General features: G+C 44.9%; 1 protein-coding gene across 17 annotated transcripts in view; it reads right to left on the bottom strand.

Moving 5' to 3' along the window:
- Positions 1–17,047: 17,047 nt before the first annotated feature.
- TNS3 (tensin 3) overlaps positions 17,048–23,179 on the bottom strand; it is a 221,061-nt gene continuing 214,929 nt past the window's right edge. For all 17 annotated transcript variants that reach the window (XM_063325678.1, XM_063325677.1, XM_063325681.1 and 14 more), the window contains 4 exons: positions 22,582–22,750; positions 21,564–21,632; positions 21,402–21,428; positions 17,048–20,415 (listed from right to left, as the gene is read on the bottom strand). In XM_063325678.1, coding sequence (XP_063181748.1) covers positions 20,271–20,415; positions 21,402–21,428; positions 21,564–21,632; positions 22,582–22,750 — 410 coding nt within the window. In that variant the 3' untranslated portion in view covers positions 17,048–20,270. The remainder of the gene's footprint in view (positions 20,416–21,401; positions 21,429–21,563; positions 21,633–22,581; positions 22,751–23,179) is intronic.

The raw sequence follows: 23,179 nt of genomic DNA, 5'->3' as shown, positions 1-23,179 counted from the left end.
TTATTTTTCTGAAAGCTAAAATTCTCACATTTTCAGTTCAATTTTACCTCAAACCAGCACATCAGGACAAACGGTGGACCAGCTGACAATACTGCCTCACTAACATTCCGGTAGTATTTATGCTCAATGATACCTTTTCTAAGATTTCTGAAGTGGCAGTTGCCTGTCAGTTTCAAATGCTTGTAAACAAATGCCAAGAAACACTAAGAAGGGAGAGAAAAAATGCACAAGTCTGCCCTCTGACCAGCTTCCATAGTGTGATAGAAACTATGAAGGTCTTCCAAGGTGAGCATGGTGTTCTATTAGATAGAGGATGCCGCTGGGCTGAGACTGTTGGAAGAGTGACAGACTGCTAGCTTTCAGAGAAACAGTCTTCCTCAGTCTCACATGGTCTGCAAGGGTGTGTATTGTAGTGAGATAGAGGACACTTTCCAGCTTGGTGTCATCTAAGACCTGCTTCTGCCATGTGTTGTCAGTTCAGACCATTTATCTTGTTGACTCTGTGTCCTCAAAGCCTCTGTGTCCTGAAGCTTCTCCTCTGACCTTGGCATAGTTGATCTTACTGCTTCCGCTGGTTTCAGCACTTCTGCAAACCAGACACCAAATGTGAGATGACAAAAAAGGTCTTAGCAGTCAAGAGATTTGTCCCTTTAAACAACATTCTGTACCCCTCTACCATTACCCTTTCATCCTGCCCACTGGGGACTAACTCATTTGAAAACCCTGTGCAGTTAAAGTTGCATCCAAGAAGCAAATAACTATTGCCACCAGGACTGCCGAGAGCAGACAACATATCCTATGCGCAATTTCTACTTTCAGCTCTAAGCAGCACGGTCAGTTCTCCTTCCTTCAGCCAATGAGGCATTCATATTCTTTCTCCCAGTTCCTCTGCATCTGGAGTTCCTCCCAGGGACTTTCACACCCCTCTTTTTTTAACCGAAGTGCAACGATAGGTCATTTGCTTTTCTTCTCTTTAAGCCATTGCTGGTTTGTTGGTTTTTTTTTCTGAAGTCCCTGTGCCACCCCCTTTGCCTTCTCCGCCCCCACCCCCAATAGCCCCCTCCTTTTTGCTTGCTCACTTAGGGTTCCATGTCTCTGAAGCATCTGGATCATTCTCACTACAGGGGTCGGGAGTGTTTACAGTCCTAGTTAGAGATACTGCTCCCTCACCAAAGGTGCCAGGAGGGAAAGCTGTGTCTTGTCCTCACTGTCTCTTGGCAGTGTTTTCATCACCCCACAAAATTGGTGCTCCGCGGTTTCCTGGCGACACAAGCCTCAAAACAACAGTTTTTAACCATGGCCAGGCTCAAAAATTGCAAATTTCCAGCAATTGCTCCCACACCAAAGGTGCCAGGAGGGAAAGCTGTGGCTTGTCCTCAGTGTCCCTTGGCACTGCTTTCATTGCCCCACAAACCTTGCTGCTCCGTACTTTCCCGACAACTTAAGCCTCAAAACAACAGTATTTAATTCCAGCCAGAGCCACGCTGAAAAATTGCGAACATCCATCAAATGCTCCCACACCAAAGGCGCCAAGAGGGAAAGCTGATACTTGTCCTCAGTGTCCCTTGGCAGCATTTTCATATCCCCACAACCAGTGTCACTCTGTGCTTTCCTGGCGACTTAAGCCTCAAAACAACAGGTTTTCAACAGGGCTGGGCTCAAAAATGGCAAATGTCCAGCAACCGCTCTCACACCAAAGGTGCCAGAAGGGAAAGCTCTGGCTTGTCAGTGTAACTTGGCAGCACTTTCACCGCCCACAAAACCTTTGGAGCTCCGCACTTGCCTGGCCATTTAATCCTAAAAACAACATTTCTCACTCCTGCCAGAGCCACACTGAAAAATTACAAATATCCAGTGATTGCACCCACAAGAAATGTGCCAGGAGGGAAAGCTGTTTTTCGGCCTCACTCTCTCTGGGATCCGCTTTCATTGCCCCACAAACCTCGGGGTTCCATGCTTCCATGCTTTTGCCCGTGACTGTAATGGTCAAAATAACATTCTTTGCCCCAACATTTTTCTTATCTAACCCTAACCCTAATCCCTAATTCCAACCCTAAGCCTAAACCTAACCCTAACCTAACTGCAAAGCTAACCCTAACCCTGGCAACTTAAGCCTCAAAACAACAGTTTTTCCCCAGGGCTGGGCTCAAAAATTGCAAATGTCCAGAGATTGTTCACACACCAAAGGTACCAGCAGGGAAAGCTGTGGCTTGTCCTCACTGTCCCATGGCACTGTTTCATTGCCCCATAAGTCTTGGTGAAACAAGCTCTCCTGGTGACTTAAGCCTGAATACAACAGTTTTTCCCTCTTACCAGGGCTGGGCTCAAAAGTTGCAAACATCCAGTGAGTACAACCACATGAAAGTTGCCAGAACGGAAAGCGGATCCTTTTCTTCAGTTACACTTGGCAGTGCTTTCATCACCCCACAGACCTTGGAGCTCCGCTCTTACCTAGCCACTTAATCCTAAAAGCAATATTTATCACTGTCGCCAGAGCCGGGCTCAAAAATGCAAACATCCAGCGATTGCTCCCACACTGAAGGTGCCAGGAGGGAAGGCTGTAGCTTGTCCTTAGTGTCCCTTGGCACCGCTTTCATAACCCCACAAACCTTGCTGCTTTGCCATTTCCTGGAAACTCTAATGGTCAAAACAACATTTTTCTCTCTCACCACAGCCAGGCTCAAAAACTGCAAACATCCAGCCATTGCTCCCACATGGAAGGTGCCAGGAGGGAAAGAGGTTGCTTCTCCTCACTGTTTCTTGGCAGCACTCTCACAGCACCACATATTTTGGGTCTCCGCACTTCCCTAACAACTCAATTCTCAAAAAAACATTTTCCAAGATCACCAGGGCTGGGTTCAAAAATTGCAAACATCCAGCCATTGCTCCCACATGGAAGGCGCCAGGAAGGACCATTGTTGTTGTTCTGCACTGGCCCTTGACAGCGTTTTCATAGCACAACGAAGCCTAGCGCTTGCCACTTGCCTAACAACTTAATCCACAAAACATTTTTTCATTGTCTCCAGACATGGGATCAGAATTTGCAAACGTTCATGGATAGCTCCCAGATGAAAGGTGCCAGGAGGGAACTCTGTTTCTCAGCTGCACTGTACCTTGGAAGCGCTTTCACAGAACCACAAAACCTTGGCGCTCCGCTCTGCCTAACAACTTAATCCTCAAAAAAACCCTTTTTTTGCTCTCGCTAGACCTGGGATCAAAATTTGCAAATGTCCCACCAATATTTGCAATTTTTTAGCCCGGCCCTGGTGAGAGTTGAAGAAGGTTGTTTTAAGGATTAAGTCACCAGGAAAGCGAGGGGCCCCAAGGTTTGTGGTTATGTGAAAGTGCTGCCAAGGAACACCGAAGACAAGCAACAGCTTTCCCTCCTGGCACCTTTAGCGTGGAGCAATCGCTGGACATTTGAGCGAAAAAAATGTTGTTTTGAGGATTATGTTGCCAGGACAGCACAGAGCCCAGCGGTTTGTGGGGCGATAAAAGCGCTTCCCAGAGACAGTGAGGACAAGCCACAGCTTTCCCTGCTGGCACCTCCGATGTGGGAGCAATCACTGGACGTTGGCGATATTTTTAAGTTCCGCAGGGGTCAGTGTTGGGACCGGTGCTGTTTAACATCTGTGTAGCGACGTGGTGGTGAGGCGCCGGCACAGGTTGCCCGGGGAAGCTGTGGAGGCTCCATCCCTGGAGGCGCCCGAGGCCAGGCCGGATTCGAGCCCCCTGCTGCGGGAGAGGTGTCCCTGCCCGTGGCGGGGGCTGGAACCAGACGATCTCCAAGGTCCTTCCGGCCCAAACCACCCCCGCTCCCGCCATTCCGAGGCGGGGGGGGGGGGGCCGGGAGGGGCTTCTCCCGCCGCCCCGCCCCCGCACGCGCCCCCATTCACGCGTCTCACGCCGCGCCATCTCCCGCCGCGGCGCCACCGGCCGCGCTCGCCCCGCAGCCGGCGAGGGGACACGCGCTTCCCGCGCGCCGGCTGCAAACCCCGCCCCGCCGCACGGGCCGAGGTGTCCTCTGCCCTGCCCGAAAGCGGGCTCACCCCCCACACTGACACCTCTCCCAGACCGCCTTCCAAAGGCGGCCACCAGTGACGCACCTGCACAATTAGCCAGAGACGCCTCAGCACCTTACCATTACAGTCTGCTCGCAGTCAGAAGGACAGGTCGGGTTAGAAGCAACTAAGTACAGAATCCAAGTCAGTCTCCAGGAAAACGCGCCATACATGGGCTTGTGGGCTGTCTGCTGAGGTCTTCTGATGAGACCTGCCTCTCTTGGGGCTTGCAAAGGTGCCGGTGCCCTCCGACGAGCGACAAACTCCCACAAGGCTGAAAATCAAGACACAAGAACAAAACAGTTCACTTCATTGCCACAAGGCAGTACGCAAAAGGGCAACTGCATTTCCGTGGCCAGCCTGGACCCAGCCACCACACTGCTCCTCTTGCTCTGGTTCCCTTCTAGATGACTTTCAAAAAACACTCCTCTCTATTCCACTCCTCATGGACAACCTTTCAAGAGAGAGGAACAGGAAATCCACAGCAGCATTTTCTTATGGCACAAGAGCACAGGAACTCCTGAGCAACTACTGTCTGAAGAAACAGAAGCAGCTGCAATTCTAAACTTCAGTCCTCGGAGACAAAATCTGCTCTCCTGGGTTTGTGAGCACGAGTAGCAAGGAAGTCATGCAGAGCAACAATCACAGCAAGCCTCTCGCTTTGTTCATCGACAAACTCAATCCTTAGGCACAGTCAGAAATGATCAGCCTCTTCAGATCACGGGCCTGGCCCCAAAAAGGAAATGTTTCTCCTCCAGACGCACACAAACTGAGCAAATAGAACCATCGGTAATGGTGCTGAGAGGGAGAGAGATTAGGACAGGGAGTTCCAAAGGGAGCACGGGGCAGCTTAACCTGCACAGGGACTGCCACTTCCCATCACACAAAGACCTTTGAAAAGCAGCATTTCCCTGGCACTTTCACCTTTAAAATGCTCATGCACATTAACAGATGACTATGTGAAGATATTTTAACATCTAGAGGGATGGATGGAATGTAGCCTAATGAGACAGGCAGTTGGGGCAGAGCAGCCTGCGCAGGGAATCCTCAGATTTTCGCTTACGCACAGCAAGTCTTTTGGAAAAACAGACACCTGCCCCTTTGAGAAGCCTCACTTTGCCCTAAGACACTGCACACAAGCAAGAAACTGCACTCTTAAAACAGCTACAACAACCAGTCCCAAAACTCTTCATCTCTCCTCATGTGCCCTGGGCCAGCAATTTTGCTTTTTGTGTTTGAGAAGCAACAAGAACTGTTACAGACATTTTTATGCAAACGGAGAAACCACAAAAGGTTACAGAAAATTTGTAAACATGTGCTAAGGGAACAAAGAAATATTGGAAACAAAGCCAAGGCACCCAAGGGTTATGTTCTGGGCTCATCCCAAGTAAGCGCAGCTGGCAAGTTGGAAACCTGCGATCCTTATGCCCAGGGTTGCCTGATGGAAGGCTCCAAAACAAAAGTTCTCAGTGGACTTGTGACAAAACCCAGCAAAAGCACTGAGAGCGGCTGCCTATCAAAGGGAAACGTCTTAGGCAGAAGAAAATACAGAAGGCAGAATGGAACAGAAACCCAAACAAGAGCTGTCTTGCGTGCATTCAGATGTGTATGAGGGTGTGTGCGTGCAGGCATGGATGAGAGCTCAGGGCACGCGTCTGTGTGCATGCAGACATGGGTGAGGGGTCAGGGCACACGTGTGTGCATGCAAGCATGTGTAAAGGCTCACGGGACGTATGTCTGTGTGCAGACACGGGCAAGGGCTCAGGGCACGTGCGAGTGCATGCAGACATGTGGGAGGGCTCACAGTACACACGTGCATGCAGACATGGGCGAGGGCTCATGGCACATACATGCGCATGCGGGTGTTTGTGAGGTCTCAGGGCACACGCGTGTGCATGCAAACACGTGTGAGAACTCGGGCGCATGTGTGCATGCAGGCACGTGTGAGGACTCAGGGCACGTGTGGGTGCATCCAGACAGATGTGAGGGCTTGCGGTACACATGTGCATGCAGATACGTGTTAGGGCTCCCAGCGCAGCTGTGTTCATGCAGACACGCATGAGGGCTCAGGGCACGTGACTCATTGGGAGGGGAAGGGGAAAGGGAAGGGGTACGAAAGGGGAAGGGGAAGGATAGGGAAGGGAAGGGTATTGGCAAGGTTATTTTAGCTGTACTAGTGTTACCAAAATGGATTTCCTTGTGCTATTCTTTTAGTTATTCCTGGGCAGGTACCAGGAAAAAAAAAAAAAGGCAGCAGAAGTACACACTAGGTAAGTCTCCTTTTTATTGCCAGCAGGAAAGCTGCCTCTCAACTGGGAGCAGGAGAAGGACCCCATGTTGCAACTCTTGATTCCTTCAACGCTATCTTAAGACTTGTTACGTATTCGAGTTTGCAGTTGACAGAACCTCTTGGTTTTGGCCATGTTATCATCTGTTACCATTCACTTTTAAGTATTTGTACACACAAAGCCCCCTGTAAGCATGGTTAATGCATATTGTTTGGCTGAGTTTACATGATTTTGTTGCAACTTTTTTCTGAAAGGGGAAGGGAAGGGAAGGGAAGGGAAGGGAAGGGAAGGGAAGGGAAGGGAAGGGAAGGGAAGGGAAGGGAAGGGAAGGGAAGGGAAGGGAAGGGAAAGATATGCACATACCACTAGGGTATGTATTTTCAACTCAGTTGATCTGGGCAGCAAAGCCTCAAATACAGGAGAATATCACTAATTTCCAGTAACCAGAAGTCTTTGTCTATCACCAAATCATGAGGAGAACAGGGAACACAACCTCACAAGATGTATGTCTTGTTACTTATTTATCATTTACAGAAATCTTTGAGAAAGCCCTGAGTTTTGTTTTTGTTTTTGTTTTTTTTTTTTTTTTTCTAATTGCCTAGTGGAAGTGTTATTTTTCAAAGTTTAGGTCACTTGATTTAGATCTCTCAATGACTCAGATGCCTTGAATAATTTACCTCTGAGTCAATGAATCATTTTATGCCTGGTTTTACACTGGCAGCACACAAGGAGTGCTGTTAACATCAAGTGCATCGAAGGCAAAGGCTCTGGAGACTGTAGATGCTATAAATATTTGTGTATGAAATGCTTAAATGTATTACATTTAGAGGAAACCTTTACCATAGCAGTTGTCAAATAGTTTTGTAACAGTTCAGTGTCAATCTGCAAATGTTTTCACAGATGTTCTTGTACAAACTGCCTTTGAATTGAAAGTCCAGTAAAGGCAGTAGGGTTCCATACATCTATTCTAGACATCTACTATAGCTCAGGGGCCACCACTGGTCTGGTAACCATGTGCCAAGGAAGCACAGCTAAACATGGGCCTCTGCACACACCCACCTGCCCACCTCTCCTCCTGCCTTTCACAGACAGCTCTGCAGCACCACAGAAGGAGGAAGCAAGTACATTCAAGAGCTCCTTACACTCAAGGTGTGCTTTGAAAACATTGGCCAGACATTTTGCACAATGCCACGGACCATAATCAAGGTAGCCCTTGCTTTTTTGAGAGAGAAAGGAGGATGAAGAGCTCAAGAAATGAGCAGACACAGAAATGAAACTATTTCCTCATTTCTACACAATTGGTCCAGGCCAGGAATGGACAGCACTGGTGGTGGAAAAATCTGGGATGTTTCTCTTTCCGTGTGACTTGTGAAGAAGGATTGCTTTACAGCTGATGAAGAACTCGATTTCAGCTTTCAGGCAACAACTTCTGGCAACTGCAATGGGGGGGAAAAAAGGAACTGGGCTTTCCAGGCTACACGTCTAGATTTGGATTGCAATTCCACGACCATGCTCTGCCACTCTCCACAAGGACAGAATGCAAATGACAGAAAAAAAATCAGTCAAAAGCACTTGGGAACAGGCAGAGCAAACCTAGAGGATGCACTCAGAATCACTTCAGACCTTCTGGGCGTCATCTGACAAGTCCCACTGCAACAGCATCTTAGGACCCAAGTCTTAAAACAGCACTAAGGCAACGCGCTCTGTGCCTGAGGACTTAAGGTCTCTCTTCAGACACAGACAACCACGACCAGTCTGCAGCTGTTCTTTGTGCAACGCCAGGGAGGGTCTGGCTTCATCTTCACCCACCCATTCGGTAGCTGTGGCAAGAAGCAGCCAGGGCCAGCAATCCCCCCAGAGGCCCTCCCATCCTCACGCTGGCCCAAGGGACCTCGGGGGCCCTGCGATGGACCCTCTCATCACTGCTGCGCAGCAGCCCGGAGGAGGCCAGGCCCTCTCCTCCCCTCTACCCCTCTCTTTTCCAACCTGAACGATTCTATGATTTCTATTTCAGAGTCGTGGGGAAGAGGCAAGGAGAGTGGCTGCCATCTTTTGGCCGGCAGCCCCGTAGTACCAAGAGCAGTCCGTTGGAGATAGCTGGAGACCGACGGAGACCGTTGGAGACCAGCAGAGACTGCCAGAGACCACCGGACACTAGCGGTCTCCGATGGTAGCCGGTAGTGCCCGGAGGTCTCCGGTGACCTCACACTGGAGACCATTGGAGTCCGCTGGAAACTGCCGGAGGCCATCGAAGACCGCCACACGCTGGCGTTCCCTTATGGCCTCCGGCGGCCTCTCGTGGCTGAGCGTCAGAAGGCGGCTCAAAGAACCGCGCGGCTGCTCTCTCAACCCCCCCTCCCGGGAGGAGCGGCAGGAAAAGGCAAAACTCGTGGGCTGAGACAAAGGCAGTTTAGCAGCACAGCAAAGGGCAGAAGAAAACACCACCAACGCCACTGGCAGAGGAAGGTACAAACACGGTGAGGTACCACCGCTCACCGGCCGCAGCCGGGGCGCCCCCGCCCGCTCCCAGCGGCGACTTCCCGCCCCCTCCCCCGGCAGCTCCCGGCTCCAGACTGGGCATGGCTCGCACCGCATGGGATGCCTCTGTCCCTGCCGGAGCCTGGGGAGAATTAACCCTGTCCCCGCCGGAACGAGGACATGGTCTCACACTGGAGACCATCAGAGGCTGCCGGAGAACCTCGGATACCGCCAACCATCAGGGCACACGCATATGCACGCAGACATGTTTGAAGGCTCAGGGCACACGCGTGAGGGCTGACGGCACAGGCGTGTTCATGCAGATATGTGACAGGGCTCTGGGCACACACGTGTGCGTGCAGACATGTGTGAGGGCTCAGGGCACACTCAAGTGCATGCAGACACATGTTAGGGGTCACGGCACATGCCTGTGCATGCAGACATGAGTGAAAGCTAAAAGAACACATGTTTGCGTTCAGAAATGGGTCAGGGCTCAGGGCACATGCGTGTGCATGCAGACATGTGTGAGGGCTAACAATACAGGTGTGTGCATGCAGGCATGTGTGAGGGCTCAGGGCACATGCACGTGCATGCAGGCACTGTAAACCAGAGATGCCCAGCCCTGGGGAGAGTATGACCCCCCCAAGGTTTCTGGGGCTGTGAAGGTGGTTCCCAGAGAGAGTGGGAACAAGCAAGAGTTTTCCCTCCTGGCACCTTCAGTGTGAGAGCAGTCTCCGGCTGTTTCTTGTTTTTGAGCTTGGCCCTAAACAGAGTGAAAAGTGATTTCTGAGAGTGACCTTGCCAGGAAAGCTTGGCGCCCCAAGGTTTGTGGGGCCGTGAAAGTGGTTCTCAGAGAGAGTGAGAACAAGCAACAGTTTTCCATGCTGATGTGGGACCAATCTACCGATGTCTGCTATTTTTGAGTCCAGCTCTGAGGAGAATGGAAAAAAGTGGTTTTGAAGATGAAGTCACCAGAAAGGGCAGAGCCCCAAGGTTTGTGAGGCCATGAAAGGGGTTCCCAGAGAGAGTGAGAACAAGCAACAGTTTTCCCTCCTGGCACCTTTGGTTGGGAGCAGTGTCCAGTTGTTTGTAATTTTTGAGTCTGGGCCTGCTGAGAGTGAAAAATGTGTTTTTGCAGATTGTGCAGTCAAAAAAGCTTGGAACCCCAAGGTTTGTGGGGAGATGAAAGCAGTTCCCAGAGAAAGCGCCTCCCGGCACCATCGGTGTGGGAGATGCACTGAGAAAACAGAATACAGAATAACAGCTCCCTAGGACCTGCTCAGGCATCCTCCTCCGTGGGGCCGTGCTACTGTGAGCTGCTATATCACCCCACCAGTTGACAAAAATCAACGCTGCTTCTATTGAGTTTTTTTGATTGTAAATATTTGACACAAGAGCATGCAAAAAGGGAATGCCTTGCTCACATCACCAGAAACCCCAGGGCTACCTTGAAAGTCAGAGCCATTCCCCAGAACTCTCTTCAGGCACATCCGGGTCGAGGGCAGAATTTACAAAGATGTAAAGCCAAAATACAAGCCCAATTCCATTATATAATGTAGGTATCCTGTAAACAATCCTATAAACAATGCTACTGACCCTCACAGTGTTATCAAAAGTCTCATGGCACTTTGCCTTGTGTTCCCATAAAGGTCCTGGAGTTGGCTAATTACATGAGAAACTGTGCTATCGTTTTCAAAAATAAGGGTGTTTCTAACCCTGTAGAGAACTTCTGAAGATCTAAAGCCAAAAACCCAAACACCACAAAGCAACTTTTGGGATATCGTCCTGATTTCTTGAGGCTTCACAATTTTGCAGTTTTCAAGGTCAGCATTTTTTGTAAACAATGAAAGTAGTTTCTGTTTTTCATAATGACCTGTTTATGTCTAGATATTCCACTGTATTTTCGAAAATATTTTCAATTTTTTCCTTATTACTGCTAATATGTCAACCTAAACATAAGGCAAATGCAAGTCTTAAACCACCCATACCTTTACTAGATTAGAAATAAGAACTGACAATGTTGATGGTATTAAAAAAAAACACGTTAAATCCCCACATATTCTCCCTTTTCACCACAGCCTGCTTTCCAAAAGCCTCATGCCTAGTTCTGTAGCCGCCTTCTTTCCGAGGCTCAAGTTTACGTGTTTGTCCACAGCATACTGTACTGCAAGCTCCTTCTCTAGGCACGTTGCTCTTTCTCCCTCAGCACAGCCAAAAGGGCCTTGTGGATAGTGGCCGTGTTTCTACATGGGTTTAAGGGCATAAAGCCCCATAAGCCCACACACTTAACATGGTGGGTTGCAGCTTCGTTTAAAAGCACCACGCTCAGGACTTGGGCACGCCTTGGGCAGACCAAGCAGTACTCTCTCCCCTGATACTGTCTAGCCCAGGTGAAGCTTTGAGCTGTTGATGGTACCCAGATTCTCCTGTTTCTGTACCTTTTGTCTGGGATGGGCAGTCAGCCAGGGCATCCGATATTGATGCAGAGCCTGGTCTTGGGAGGAGCCTGGACCTCAACGGAGGGAGCAGATGTATGTGGAGGGTGTGTTGATCAGGGACGCAATGCAGAAGTGCTAGTGGTGTGGGCTACAACCTTCCTAATGCCCCATTTCCTCTGGTCTGACACAAATGCAGCAGGAAGCCCAAGTTCCTCCTCTTTTCTCTTTTTGCTTTTTTTTTTTTTTAATGAAAGAGCCTTTATTTTAGTGCCCTCCTGCACTGGGTCAGGGAGCCCATGTATTCCTGCCCAACACCCATTGCAGCACAGCCCTTCTTAGCCAGCTCAAAGCACCACTCATACAGTCTTCAGAAAGGGCAAAAAAATGGTAAATCCATCTTTCTGGGGCATATCCTGGAAACGTGTCCGGAAATATTGGGCAAGCTGGATTTTTGAGAAAGTTTTGATAAACTATTTCTCGTATCCCTGAGCCAAGTAGCATACACATGCACATTCACTCAGACTGGATGAGTGAAACTGGAGAGTGTTAAATCCATGACTGCTTAAAAAACGGTTAAATCCCATCATCTTTAAACAGCTCTGTAACCTACCCAACATGTACAAACAGCTCCAGAGATACTAAGTCAACCTCAGCTACTGCCATTAAACAGAGGAGGAATGGGTAAAAATAGGCCAAAGTCACGATTTTTTTACTTGCACACCCCTATAGCTTTACTAGCACCTCAGAAATCACAAGACAAGTCATAAATTTAACATAGTTTACAGGCCTGCTACTCAAGGCATTTGTCAACAACATCTAGCATGTCTAGTTTATGGACGTGAACTTGAGATTGGATTTTTCCATGCAGGTATCTACAATTTTATACATGATTAATCATCTCCCCTAAACAGAAAAAAAGATAGCCAAAGTCTTGTGAGACACTTTACATTGTTTCACTTTTACAGCAATTTCAGCCATTTCAAACTCACTTGGGATTTCTATATTGCCAGCGTTTGCTAAAAATCTTACCTATTACATCTCAGCAACATACTGCTTTAGTCTGAAAGTTCATACACATTTAGATAACCTTACTGAGAATGCAGTCCTTACAAAAGGCCTTTGTGTGACTATGCACACAGGAAAATGTACACATAGGCTGTGTATCATTTGCTTAACTGGACTGAGGTTCAGGTGTGAATGTAAAGGTATCCCAAATCTAACAAATTTATCGGAGGTAACAGCAAACAAAATTCTAAGCTTTTCAAGTTCTTCTAACAAAATGAGTCATAGCAGTCCTTAGTTATTGTGAAATGTGACTTAAATATTACCATTACAGGGACACATACCATGTTTGTTCCACTTCTTCTGAGGAACAGATATCGGTGGTTCCAAGAAATAACCAAGAACAAATAAAATCAAATATCAAATCTAGATGTTCTCCAGTTAACTAGACAATGTGAGATGAAATATATATTTGACAGGAACAAATGCATATTCAAAAGTCTCAGGGCATGTATACACCATATACTGTTGGTTTGTCACTACACAATCATTACCACCTTTTGGGATTTTTTAGGTTAACTGCCTTCTGAGGAAACAGACTTGCACATGTTAAGCCTGATTTCCTCATAAAAATCCTTCACAGGCTTCTAAGTGCTATTTCAAACGCCTGGCACTTGCTATGGAAAGAGACCAAAGTGGTCAAAAGTTGTCTGAGTGTTCCCACAAGGACAATGATTTCATCTAGCGGTTACTTTCGGGGGTTGTTGCCTTTCTTTGTCACTTGGAGCAAAACAGGCTTATATTTGAAAATATGGCCGTGAGTTTGGTATATCACTCAGTTATATGAATCCATTTTAACTGTTTTCATATATATGCAGAGAGTAGTTTGTGTACTGGGGAGCTTCCTGCTGAGGTCTGAGGGCCTTCTCTCATAACTTTTATGTCCTAGGTTTAAACAGCTATTGTCCACTTCAATCGGAGTTTCACGTTAGCTTGTGAACGAAAAGGCTGGAAACAAGTACTTCAACATACAAATCAAAATAGTTTTGTTTATTTTTACAGCTGCATTATTCTACTGCAGTAAACATAAGCAAGCAAATTTCCTGGACCAATTCCAAACCACATTCCCCAGCCATAGTGCATTTCATCTAAGTTTGTTTTCCCGTATTTTCTCTCACACCTGCCATCTGCTTTAAAGTCAAATCAGAACTTGTATATAATACAGGTGGTAACATGAGAAAGCTCAAAAGTCAGATTTAATTAGGCAGGATATAAATAGCTGTAGATTAGAAAAAAATGTTTGAGGACAGTATGTATACAATACCTGAAAAAAAAAGTCATTGTATAGTAAGCTAATTCTAGTTCTTTTTTGAAGAACTCTTGAAGTAACTCTTTGACAAAGACCTTCACAATGATGAGAATGTACTTGAGTGATTTTAAAGGCTTAGTTTTTAAAAGGTCATGCAGGAATTTGAGGTGAATACATCTTTTAAGACTGCTTAGATTACTGGGAGGGCACAAGCAGTTGGTTACAACCTTGAACATTTTCCATACAACTGCCAAAATAGCGTATCTAAGAAGAAATCCTTCTGGGGCAAAGCACCAGCTGTTTGTGGATCATAGAATGGTTTGGGTTGGAAGGGACCTTAAAGATCATCCTGCCCTGGGCAGGGACGCCTTCCACTAGACTACATTGCTCAGAGACCCATCCAACCTGTCCTTGAACACTTTGAGGATGGGGCATCCACAACTTCCCTGGGCAACCTGTTCCAGTGTCTCACTACCCTCACAGGAAAGAATTTCTTCTTAATATCTAATCTAAATCTACCCTCTTTCAGTTTAAAACTGTCACCTCTCGTCCTATCATTACACTCCCTGATCAAGAGTCCCTCCTGATTTTTGCTGTGGGTCCCCTTTAGGTACTGGAAGGCTGCTATAAGGTCTCCCTGGAGCCTTCTCTTCTCCAGGCTGAACAGCCCCTGTCTGTCCTCATAGGGAAGGTGCTCCAGCCCTCTGATCATCTTCGTAAAGTTGGCATGGCTTCATGAAGGGGACGTCACCCTTAATCAACCCGATAACCTTCTGTGATGAAATGACTGGCTTGGTAGATGAGAGGAAAGCAGTGGATATTGTTTTCCTGGACTTCAGTATGGCCTTTGACACTGTCTCCCATAACACCCTCATAGACAAGCTGTTGAGGTAGGGGCTAGATGAGCAGACAGTGAGGTGGACTGAAAACTGGTGGAATAGTTGGGCCCTGAGAATGCTGATCAGCAGTGCAAGGTCTAGTTGGAGGCTGGTGTACCCCAGAGGTCCATACTGGGTCCAGTCCTGTTTAACATCTTAATCAATAACCTGGATGATGGGGCAGAGTGTACCTCAGCAAGTCGGCTGATGACACAAAACTGGGAGGAGTGGCTGATAGGCCAGAGGAGCATGCTGGCATCCAGCATGACCTCAACAGGCCGGAGAAATGAAGTTCAGCAAGGAGAAATGCAAAGTCCTGAACCTGGTGAGGAACAACCCCATGCACCAGTATGTGTTGGGGGCCGCCCAGTGGGAAAGCAGCTTGGTAGAAAAGGACCTGGGGATCCTGGTGGACACCAAGCTGAAAATGTGCCAGCAATGTGCGCTTGCAGCAGAGGAGGCCACCAGTATCCTTGGCTGCATTAGGCAAAGTATTGCCAGCGGGCCAAGTGAGGTGATCCTTGCCTTCTGCTCAGCACTGGTGAGGCCCAACCCGGAGCACTGTGTCCAGTTCTGAGCTCTCCAGTACAAGAGAGACATGGACATACTGCAAAGAGTCCAGTGAAGGGCCTTGAAGATGATTAAGGGGCTGGAGCATCTCTCCATTGAGGAAAGGCTGAGAGAGCTGGGACTGTTCAGCCTGGAGAAGAGAAGGCTTGGAGGGAGAATCTTATCAATGAGTACAAATATATGAAGGGAGGGTGCAAAGAGGACAGAGCCAGGCTCTCTTCCATGGTGCCCAGTGACAAGATCAGAGGCAATGGGCACAAACTGAAACACAAGAGGTTCCCCCTGAACATCACGAAACATTTTTTTACTGTGAGGGTGATCGAGTACTGGCATAGGTTGTCCAGGGGAATTGTGGAGTCTCCGTCTTGGGGTGTACTCAAAAGCCATCTAGACGTGGTCCTGGGCAACTGGCTTTAAATGGCCCCGTTAGAACAGGGCAGTTGGACTACCTGACCTTCCAACTGCAACCACTCTGTGATTCTGCAAATATTAAAATATTCAAATTGTACAAACATTTGTGCTTTATGCAAGACACTAAATGTCTTCAAAGGAAGGGAACAGTCCTGGTTTGATATCCCTTGCAATGACATGTAATGCAAATCCCTTCTCAGTTATTCAGCAACATCCTTGAATTCCCTAATAGCTCCTCTTTGCCCTCTTGGTAGTCTGTCAGAGTTGCTAAGTCCCCTGCAAGCTTCCTGTTTCTGACTTAACGCTTTTGAGAACGTCTTTAGCCATCTGCCCTCTTAATGCCTTTGTGCACACCGCCTGATGTAGTTTATGCTACTGTAACCCGTGGACTAGGTATCAACAGCAGAAGCTGAGTAGGGATTTACTCTGCCTATCTGGTGGGACAAGTTTTCTTGTTCCAAGAGTCTTCTAATATAAATATTTTAAAAAAATCACAAGGCAGAAGCTTGTGCCCCTTTTGAAGAGTCTGGCTGTTCACTTCAGGGTCCCTCCAAAGAAATGATTTAGCTGACAGAGTAAAAAAGAACAGGCCTCGGCACCCTTTCAAAGACAAAAATGTAAGGCCTGAGTGCTGACTTGTTTAGCCTTGCCAAAGGAAGAGTGAGGGACACAAGGGGGGTCAGATTTTTTGCTATAAATACCTCAGGGAGAAAACAAGTTATTCGTGCTAAGAGACAATGCTGGCAGGAGAACAACTGCATATAAACTAGCTGTGAATACATTTAGGATGAATACTGAAAGCAGATTTTTATCCACTGGAGCGAGGTGACCTCAAACCAGCCTTCGAAGAGGAGCAATAGCAGCACACATGAGCCCAATGGCATCTGAGTTGAAGAGTTTAACAGGAGACTGGACTCTAACACAGAAGATCCGTTTTACTGTTGCATCCTCATCATCTGTTCCACATTATAATTAATTCTGATAACAGATGAATACTTTCCACACACCTCTCTCACCCGTTACACCCATGCATAAACCTCACGATGGCCTGTACTGATGAATGTCAAGCACACAGACTGAAAAACTCCTGCCAGCCTTCGTCTCATAGAAAAGGTATCAGCATGACATATCAGAATTTATCAGTCTCAGAAATAATAGTGATAAAGCATGTATATTACTCAGCCACGTATGGCTGACGCACAGATTTTGTATTCGGAGAGCTAGGGCTTAGATTTCTCACCCCCCTTATGCTCCTCTGGAAGTTTTTTCCATGTAGTCACTGTGGAGGCACAGTTATATGGGTACAGACATCTCAGAAGGTGATGTCATATATTCTTCCTTCTTACACTGAAATATGCAATGCAGGCAAAAGGTACTTTTATACCATTATAACCACAAATGAACCAGGAAAATGATATGCTTTAACTATACTTGAACCACTAACACAGACTCATCTGAAGTCAAGTCCTTGAAAGAAATCTTTAAAAAACAAAACTAAACCCGTTCCAGCAGGCAACCTATTCTTACTTCACCAAGGTTTTGTTCATCAGCTGGTTTTGAATGCCAGAAGGTAACTCGCTTTCAGAAAAGACTGCCCTGTAACATTATGTGGTGAAATTTCACATTCATAATTTTATTATAATTTGAATAGAGGCAGTATCTGGAGAGCAGAGAAAATGACTATACAACGAATTTGTAGAACATTCATTTACATAGCGGAGACCTTTTGATGCTTCTTTACAGTTTCAAGAAAAAGGCAAAAATTTTTGCTAGTAGGTAAATCCAAGAAGGAAATATTAAATTTTTAATGATACTGTCGGATACACGGAAACCATTTAATTAAAAACATGGCTTTTAGCATTTTTGTAGTTTAACACTGTATGATTATAGTAGTAAATTTACTAAGCAGGTTAATAGGAGTCTGGCTAAATACATGTGTCAACTTGCTGCCATTAGTTATGAAACTGCATATATACATCTACCAAAAACCTTGAAAGAAAGTGCTGTATTAACTATTTAGTCTTGTATTTGCCGTGAACATAAGTTTCGTGAATATCTTTCTACATACACTACACAATGGTACATACTGAACTATTTTGCTTTGTGCATTTTTTAATTAATTAAAAAGCAAAAGCTTGTGGCAATATACCATCCAAAGGAATGCAATCCTTTAGGGCAACTTCTTTTTTCCCCACTTACCAAGTAGAGCTAAACTCTCAGGAAACACCACCAGGAGCGTCAGGATTCAATTCCTTAAGATCTTGACTTCAGCAGGGCTTAAGGAAGCAAATGGAATAGAAAAATAAGGCCCTGAATGGAAATGATAATACATGGGGGGAAAAAAAAGAGACTTTATTTTCAGCCCAAAGGCCAACACTTGGTGTCTTAACAAGACACGCTAAAATTTAAGTATCATCTACAGAAGTGAAAAGATACAGTAAAAAATTCTTCCTCATTTCAATCCTCACAACACATCAGATTTAAGTCTAATTGAGACTTAAATCTAATTCAGATGTCAGCTGAAGAAATTCACTGGGCTCCAACTGGATGACTAGATTGGGCAACTGGGTTCTTGGTGCATCAAAAGAATTAAAAGGAAACCTGTCCTCACATGTTTCAAAAAGATCAACGCTCCAAAAAGTAAGAACTGCATTCTTTTTTGGATGGTACATAAACACCATTTTAAGTAGTATACCTCTGTGTCAGAAGAACAGAATTATTTGGTACAAATCAGAGGCACTTGTCTTTGTTGCTTCAATGGTAGCTACTATGCTTTGGAATGCTTCACCCTTCCACACACATCCAATGCCCACTCCTAGTAATACACCACGTCCTGGTCCAAATACATTAAACTTCAAATCTTTCTTCTCTCTCTCTCTCTCTTCCCCACCCCCCCTTCCTTTTAAAAAGTATAGAGTTATTTATACAAAATTCACAGTTACACAACTGATTTGGTAACACTTTGGCTACAGTCACTGAATAAAGTTTCAATGGTCCTAATACTTCAGGAAATGGGAAGAGAGCTGTTAATAAAAACCAGATCATAATTTATACAGGACAAACGTAGTTCAAATTGGTGGAACCTTCTTACCATATAGCCCAAACAGAGTTTCCTATTCCATTTAACCATTATTTAGTAAAAGGGGGTAAAACCATTAAATCCTCCAAGTGGGTACAGTTACTGGTTAATCCATGCATCAGCACGCCAAATTCAGCACGTTATTTTATTCCTCAGATAATCAATATAATGTTGACAGCAACACATCAAACAGAGGCAATGAAAATTTTCAGCACCGTCACACTGAAGCTGCTTTATTACCAGCTGTTCTGATACGGGGGGCTCTAGTACTGTTCTTTTTGGAGTGAATGGGAACTGCACAGTAGACCTCAGCAGCTTCCTCTCCTCGTGAAGGTTTCCACTGCAACAATCTGCATCGATTTTCTGTAAAGCTAACTCGCACTTTGTTAAACATTTAAAATAATGATGTGTTTAGAAAGATACCGGGACTTGTACAAGCTAACGGTTGTAAAAATCATGACATAAATGCTCACAAGAAATGGGACAGAGTAACAAAATAAATTCCATTCCCTTTTGGATTTCCTGGCTCGAGGAATTATTAAAAACCCCACATTATAAACCACAAATAGTTCCTACAGATAAAAAAAAGCCAAAAAAATCTCCAAAACTCCAATAAAACGGGGGCCAAAAGAATCCACAAATATAATTATGTATTAGGTAGGGGAACACATGTTACTACCAAAACAGTATTGCAGAGACAGGAAATGGGAAGTATCTTGTCACTGTAAGACAAAAGTCAAAATATGGGAGTCTATTGTCTATAGCAAGGCACAGGCTACATACAAATTTACTTATGCAAAATAGTGCTAAAGAGGCAAAGCTCAATAATGGTCCGGTTTAAGAATATCCATATGACATATCAAGATCTGAGATCCACTATAAATAATCAGGCATAGGTAAAAATACATAAATTATAAAATTTTCTTCTTTGCTTTTCCCTCACTTTTTTCCTGTAATTATTAAAATACAGAATATTCCCTGCTCAGTTCTCTGTATAAAAAAATAGTAATACAAAAAACCCCAGTTACAGAATAGATTTCCATGCAATCTTTTTTTGTTCTGCCACCTCTGCCCTATTTAAAATGTTTCAAAGTAGAACAGCCCAGCCTTCTTAACACTAAATACTGAGCAATCTCCCTGAATATTCCATGTCGCTGCTGCTGCTGCTTTTTTATCAGAAATCAACTTGCACAAACCTTCTCTTCACATACGTCTTCCCCTTTCTCCATTCAGTTGCTATCACTGATCACGTAAAGATGAAGGGAAGAGCAAATAGTCTTCCTCAGACCATCATTCTCTTAAGAGCATGTTTGCAAGGCCTATAGCTACCATTGATGCAACTACGGCAAGTGTCTTTGTGGAGGTTATGAAAAAATTTTCTGCACAAAAAAGTAGCACAGCCTAGTAAGTATTTCTGCTCCAATAAATGATGAGAAACAGCATGTGAAAATATATTAGAAACCCTTCAGGAGAAAAGCTTTTCATTTATGCTTCATTCAGGTATGGGCTACATGGGTTTGGGTGGCACCCAGCTGCTTTTTTTTTTTTGTCCTTCGATATAAAAACAAATAATGCTTTGTTAAGTCACAGGCATCTTCAGTTAAAAAGCTGAACTCTAGCAAACACAATGCAGATAGACTGTCCTCTGCTTTCCTTCTTCGGAATTACATGGTTCAGACGTTGCTGCTGAATAGGCTTTCTCCCTCTCACAGTGCTTTCCTTCAGCGAAGCGCTCTGAGTCAAGGATGGAAAGGCATCAGATCTTCTTCTGGGATCCGATCATGACCTTTGATACAAAGTTCACAATGGCGCTGGCAGGTTGCTCTGGATCGTGCTCTGCAAATAGGTGGCATACGTTGTCTGTGGCACTGCCTTGCTTCCTGGCAATGAACCCAAATACTCTGCAAGGGCAACAATCACAGCACATCAGAGAAAAGACAGGCATTGCCTCATTTCATAAAGCAGAAAAGATACTGCAGAAACCAAAAGGCTGCTTCTTTTCTGATGGACAAGGTCCTGTGTGACTGGTAAACAGTGGTCCAGATGCATCAGCCAACTTGGGAGCTCCTGAGTGGCTCTGGATGGCCAGAATTGTGGAAGGAGACTTTCCCCTTTCTTCTGCTCTCTCTATATCGAATCCTGTACTGTTTGCTGTCAGAGACATGCGGCTGACCCTGGGAATATATTTAATCTGATTCAGTACTGCTGTTCTCTTACCTACCTTGGGGTGTGTGTGGTGTGGTGCGTCAGCAATTGCCTCAAGAAAGGTTTTGAGCACCACACATCTCAGTGGACAGAGTACTGGAAATGGGACTTAAGCCATCTATTTCTGTTCTTTTCCAGAAACCAGTCCCTGAGCTCTTTCTGTTTAGGATTTTTCTTTTGGTAAAAGGGGGACAATGACATTTGCCTTCAACAGAAGACACTTTGCAGTCTACTGGTAATTATATATCTACACCACGCACTAGAGTGTGGTGGGTTTTCAACTATGTGCCATGTGGGGCATTATTTTTTTTAAAGCCATCGGTCTAAGTGAGACAAGTAAGCTTGTGTTAGTGTTGATGGACAAGTGGAAACAAAATTGAGTAGCAAATGGCTCTGTTTTCATTTCTGAAACTTCAGTCAAACTACAGATTTGCAACCTAAATAAACCAAGTTAGCTCTGGCTCCAGACATCCCACCATCACATAATTAGGCCCCGACTTTCAGAGGCACAGGTGAAGTAACTGAAGTCTAATTACAGTGGGCAAAAAGATTTTTGTCTCTGGACAGCCATCTTCCCTTCTACATCTCTGACGAAGATAATTTAGAACACTGAGAAACTCATCACTGTAGTGATATTCCTAAAGCAGCCAGTTAAAAGAGACTCAGACAGGTGTCCACTTACTTTGCAGAAAGGCCATCTTTCATCCATCTTGTTGTCCATTAAGAAAGCAGTGAAAAAAAAAAAAAAAAAAGGAATGAAGAGATAAAAATGAAACCTATGTTAGTTTTTTTGGTAGATCAACAATACAAACAACCTATTAGAAATATGGCTTGTCTTCCTTACTTTCTGTCTTGTGGATCCAAAGCACAGAAAATAACAGTGTTGACTGGATAATGTCGTCGAAAAAAGAGTCTGGATAAGAAGAAATAAAACAAGTTTTAGGAATAGTTAAGACCCGTAAAATTTTAAACAATGAACAGATCTGAAAAATAAATCTTATTTCATCTAAATTTAATGATGACTGTATGTTTTTTGCCATCTGAGTGACTCTAAAAGCCACCTGAACTGCTCCAAGCAAATAAATACATATTTAGAAGAGTAACATCAAGTTTTTGAACCAAAAGAAAACTGACCCTCAAGGTAAGAAAAAGGACTAGAAGAACAAAATGTATTTTTTCTAAAAACTGGCCATTTAGATACTATGTCAGTGGGAAATGCAACTTCTCGGAACTTGTGAATAATTTGATTATATCAAGTTTCAAAATATAAGCCCTCCTAGGCATTATAATTTAAGGTTTTGTCCTGGATCTACTATAAACAGTTGCAGAGCCCATGGAATTAAGAAGTCTGGCACTCGTTTTTCTTTTTTAACCTATAATGAATTCCTGTTGTCCCTCCTTTGTTATTGTCAGTTTTCAAATCTAAAACCTCTGTGGTATAGTTAACAGCATTCAGTACAAAGTAAATATAAGCTAACTTTTTAACATAGTATTTTACAGATTATCCAAAGCACTATTTCAAATATTGGAGATACACAATGTCTGCTTAGACGAACTCTACTCAGTGATACTGGGGAAAGATATCGTGAAGATAAATTATTTCACTAAATAGGTTGAATACCAAATGCTGGTAAAGCCATTACTTTCCCTTTTTATAAGAAGTAACAACAATGAAAAATTGCCATGGCGAAGTGACCTTCCAGAGGTAAAAGCTGCCATGGGGAAGTGATGTCCATTGCTTAAAATGTTCATTCTCCAGTACTGCAGACAGCTGACACCACCACTGTCATTCTTTAGACAATCCTATTATCCTCTGAGACAGAGGCTGCATCTCCTTCTCTTCCCACCCCTCTGTTGCTTACTTTCTTTGATTATCTGTCAACGTGATTCCCTGCGCAGACACCTTGAAATGGACAACGGTTGAGATGGGAGAAGGATCTTGCATCAGCGTTAGGCTCAAGGCTTTCTGTACCGCCTGGTAGCCCGTAAGCGACTCCATCTCCACTGAATTCAGGTACCAAACGTTACACGCTGTAATGAAAGAGGGAAAAGACTTTGAGAGGTCATTACCCAACAGCAAGCAAACGGCTATCTTCTGGACAAAACTAAACAAAATGTATATTTTCCACCTTTGTAAAGCAAACAGGGAAGACTGGCAGCAAACTGCCAAACGTTCGATGTATGCCTCACCTTCTCCCACTGTTGTTTCATAGTTTAACCCTGTAATTTTGGAGGTCGTAGGCCTTCTGCTGTCCCTTTGTTTTTAATACCTTTATATTTAAGCCAATGATGTATCTACCTACTACCAAAGACACTGAAATTTAAATAAATACAAGACAGCAGCAGAGAGGCAGGCCAGTCGTAGGTAATACTACAGCAAAGGTATTCCTGAGGGGAAAGAATGAGGATATTTTGCTTTTAGGTACAATTACAGCAGCCAATAAGAAAACAGACATTTTT

The sequence above is a fragment of the Chroicocephalus ridibundus genome, chromosome 2 (assembly GCF_963924245.1).
Source record: "Chroicocephalus ridibundus chromosome 2, bChrRid1.1, whole genome shotgun sequence".
In the NCBI taxonomy this organism is placed as follows: domain Eukaryota; kingdom Metazoa; phylum Chordata; class Aves; order Charadriiformes; family Laridae; genus Chroicocephalus; species Chroicocephalus ridibundus.
Note: the sequence above shows the minus strand (reverse complement) of the source record. Positions and strands in the feature narration are given on the sequence as shown.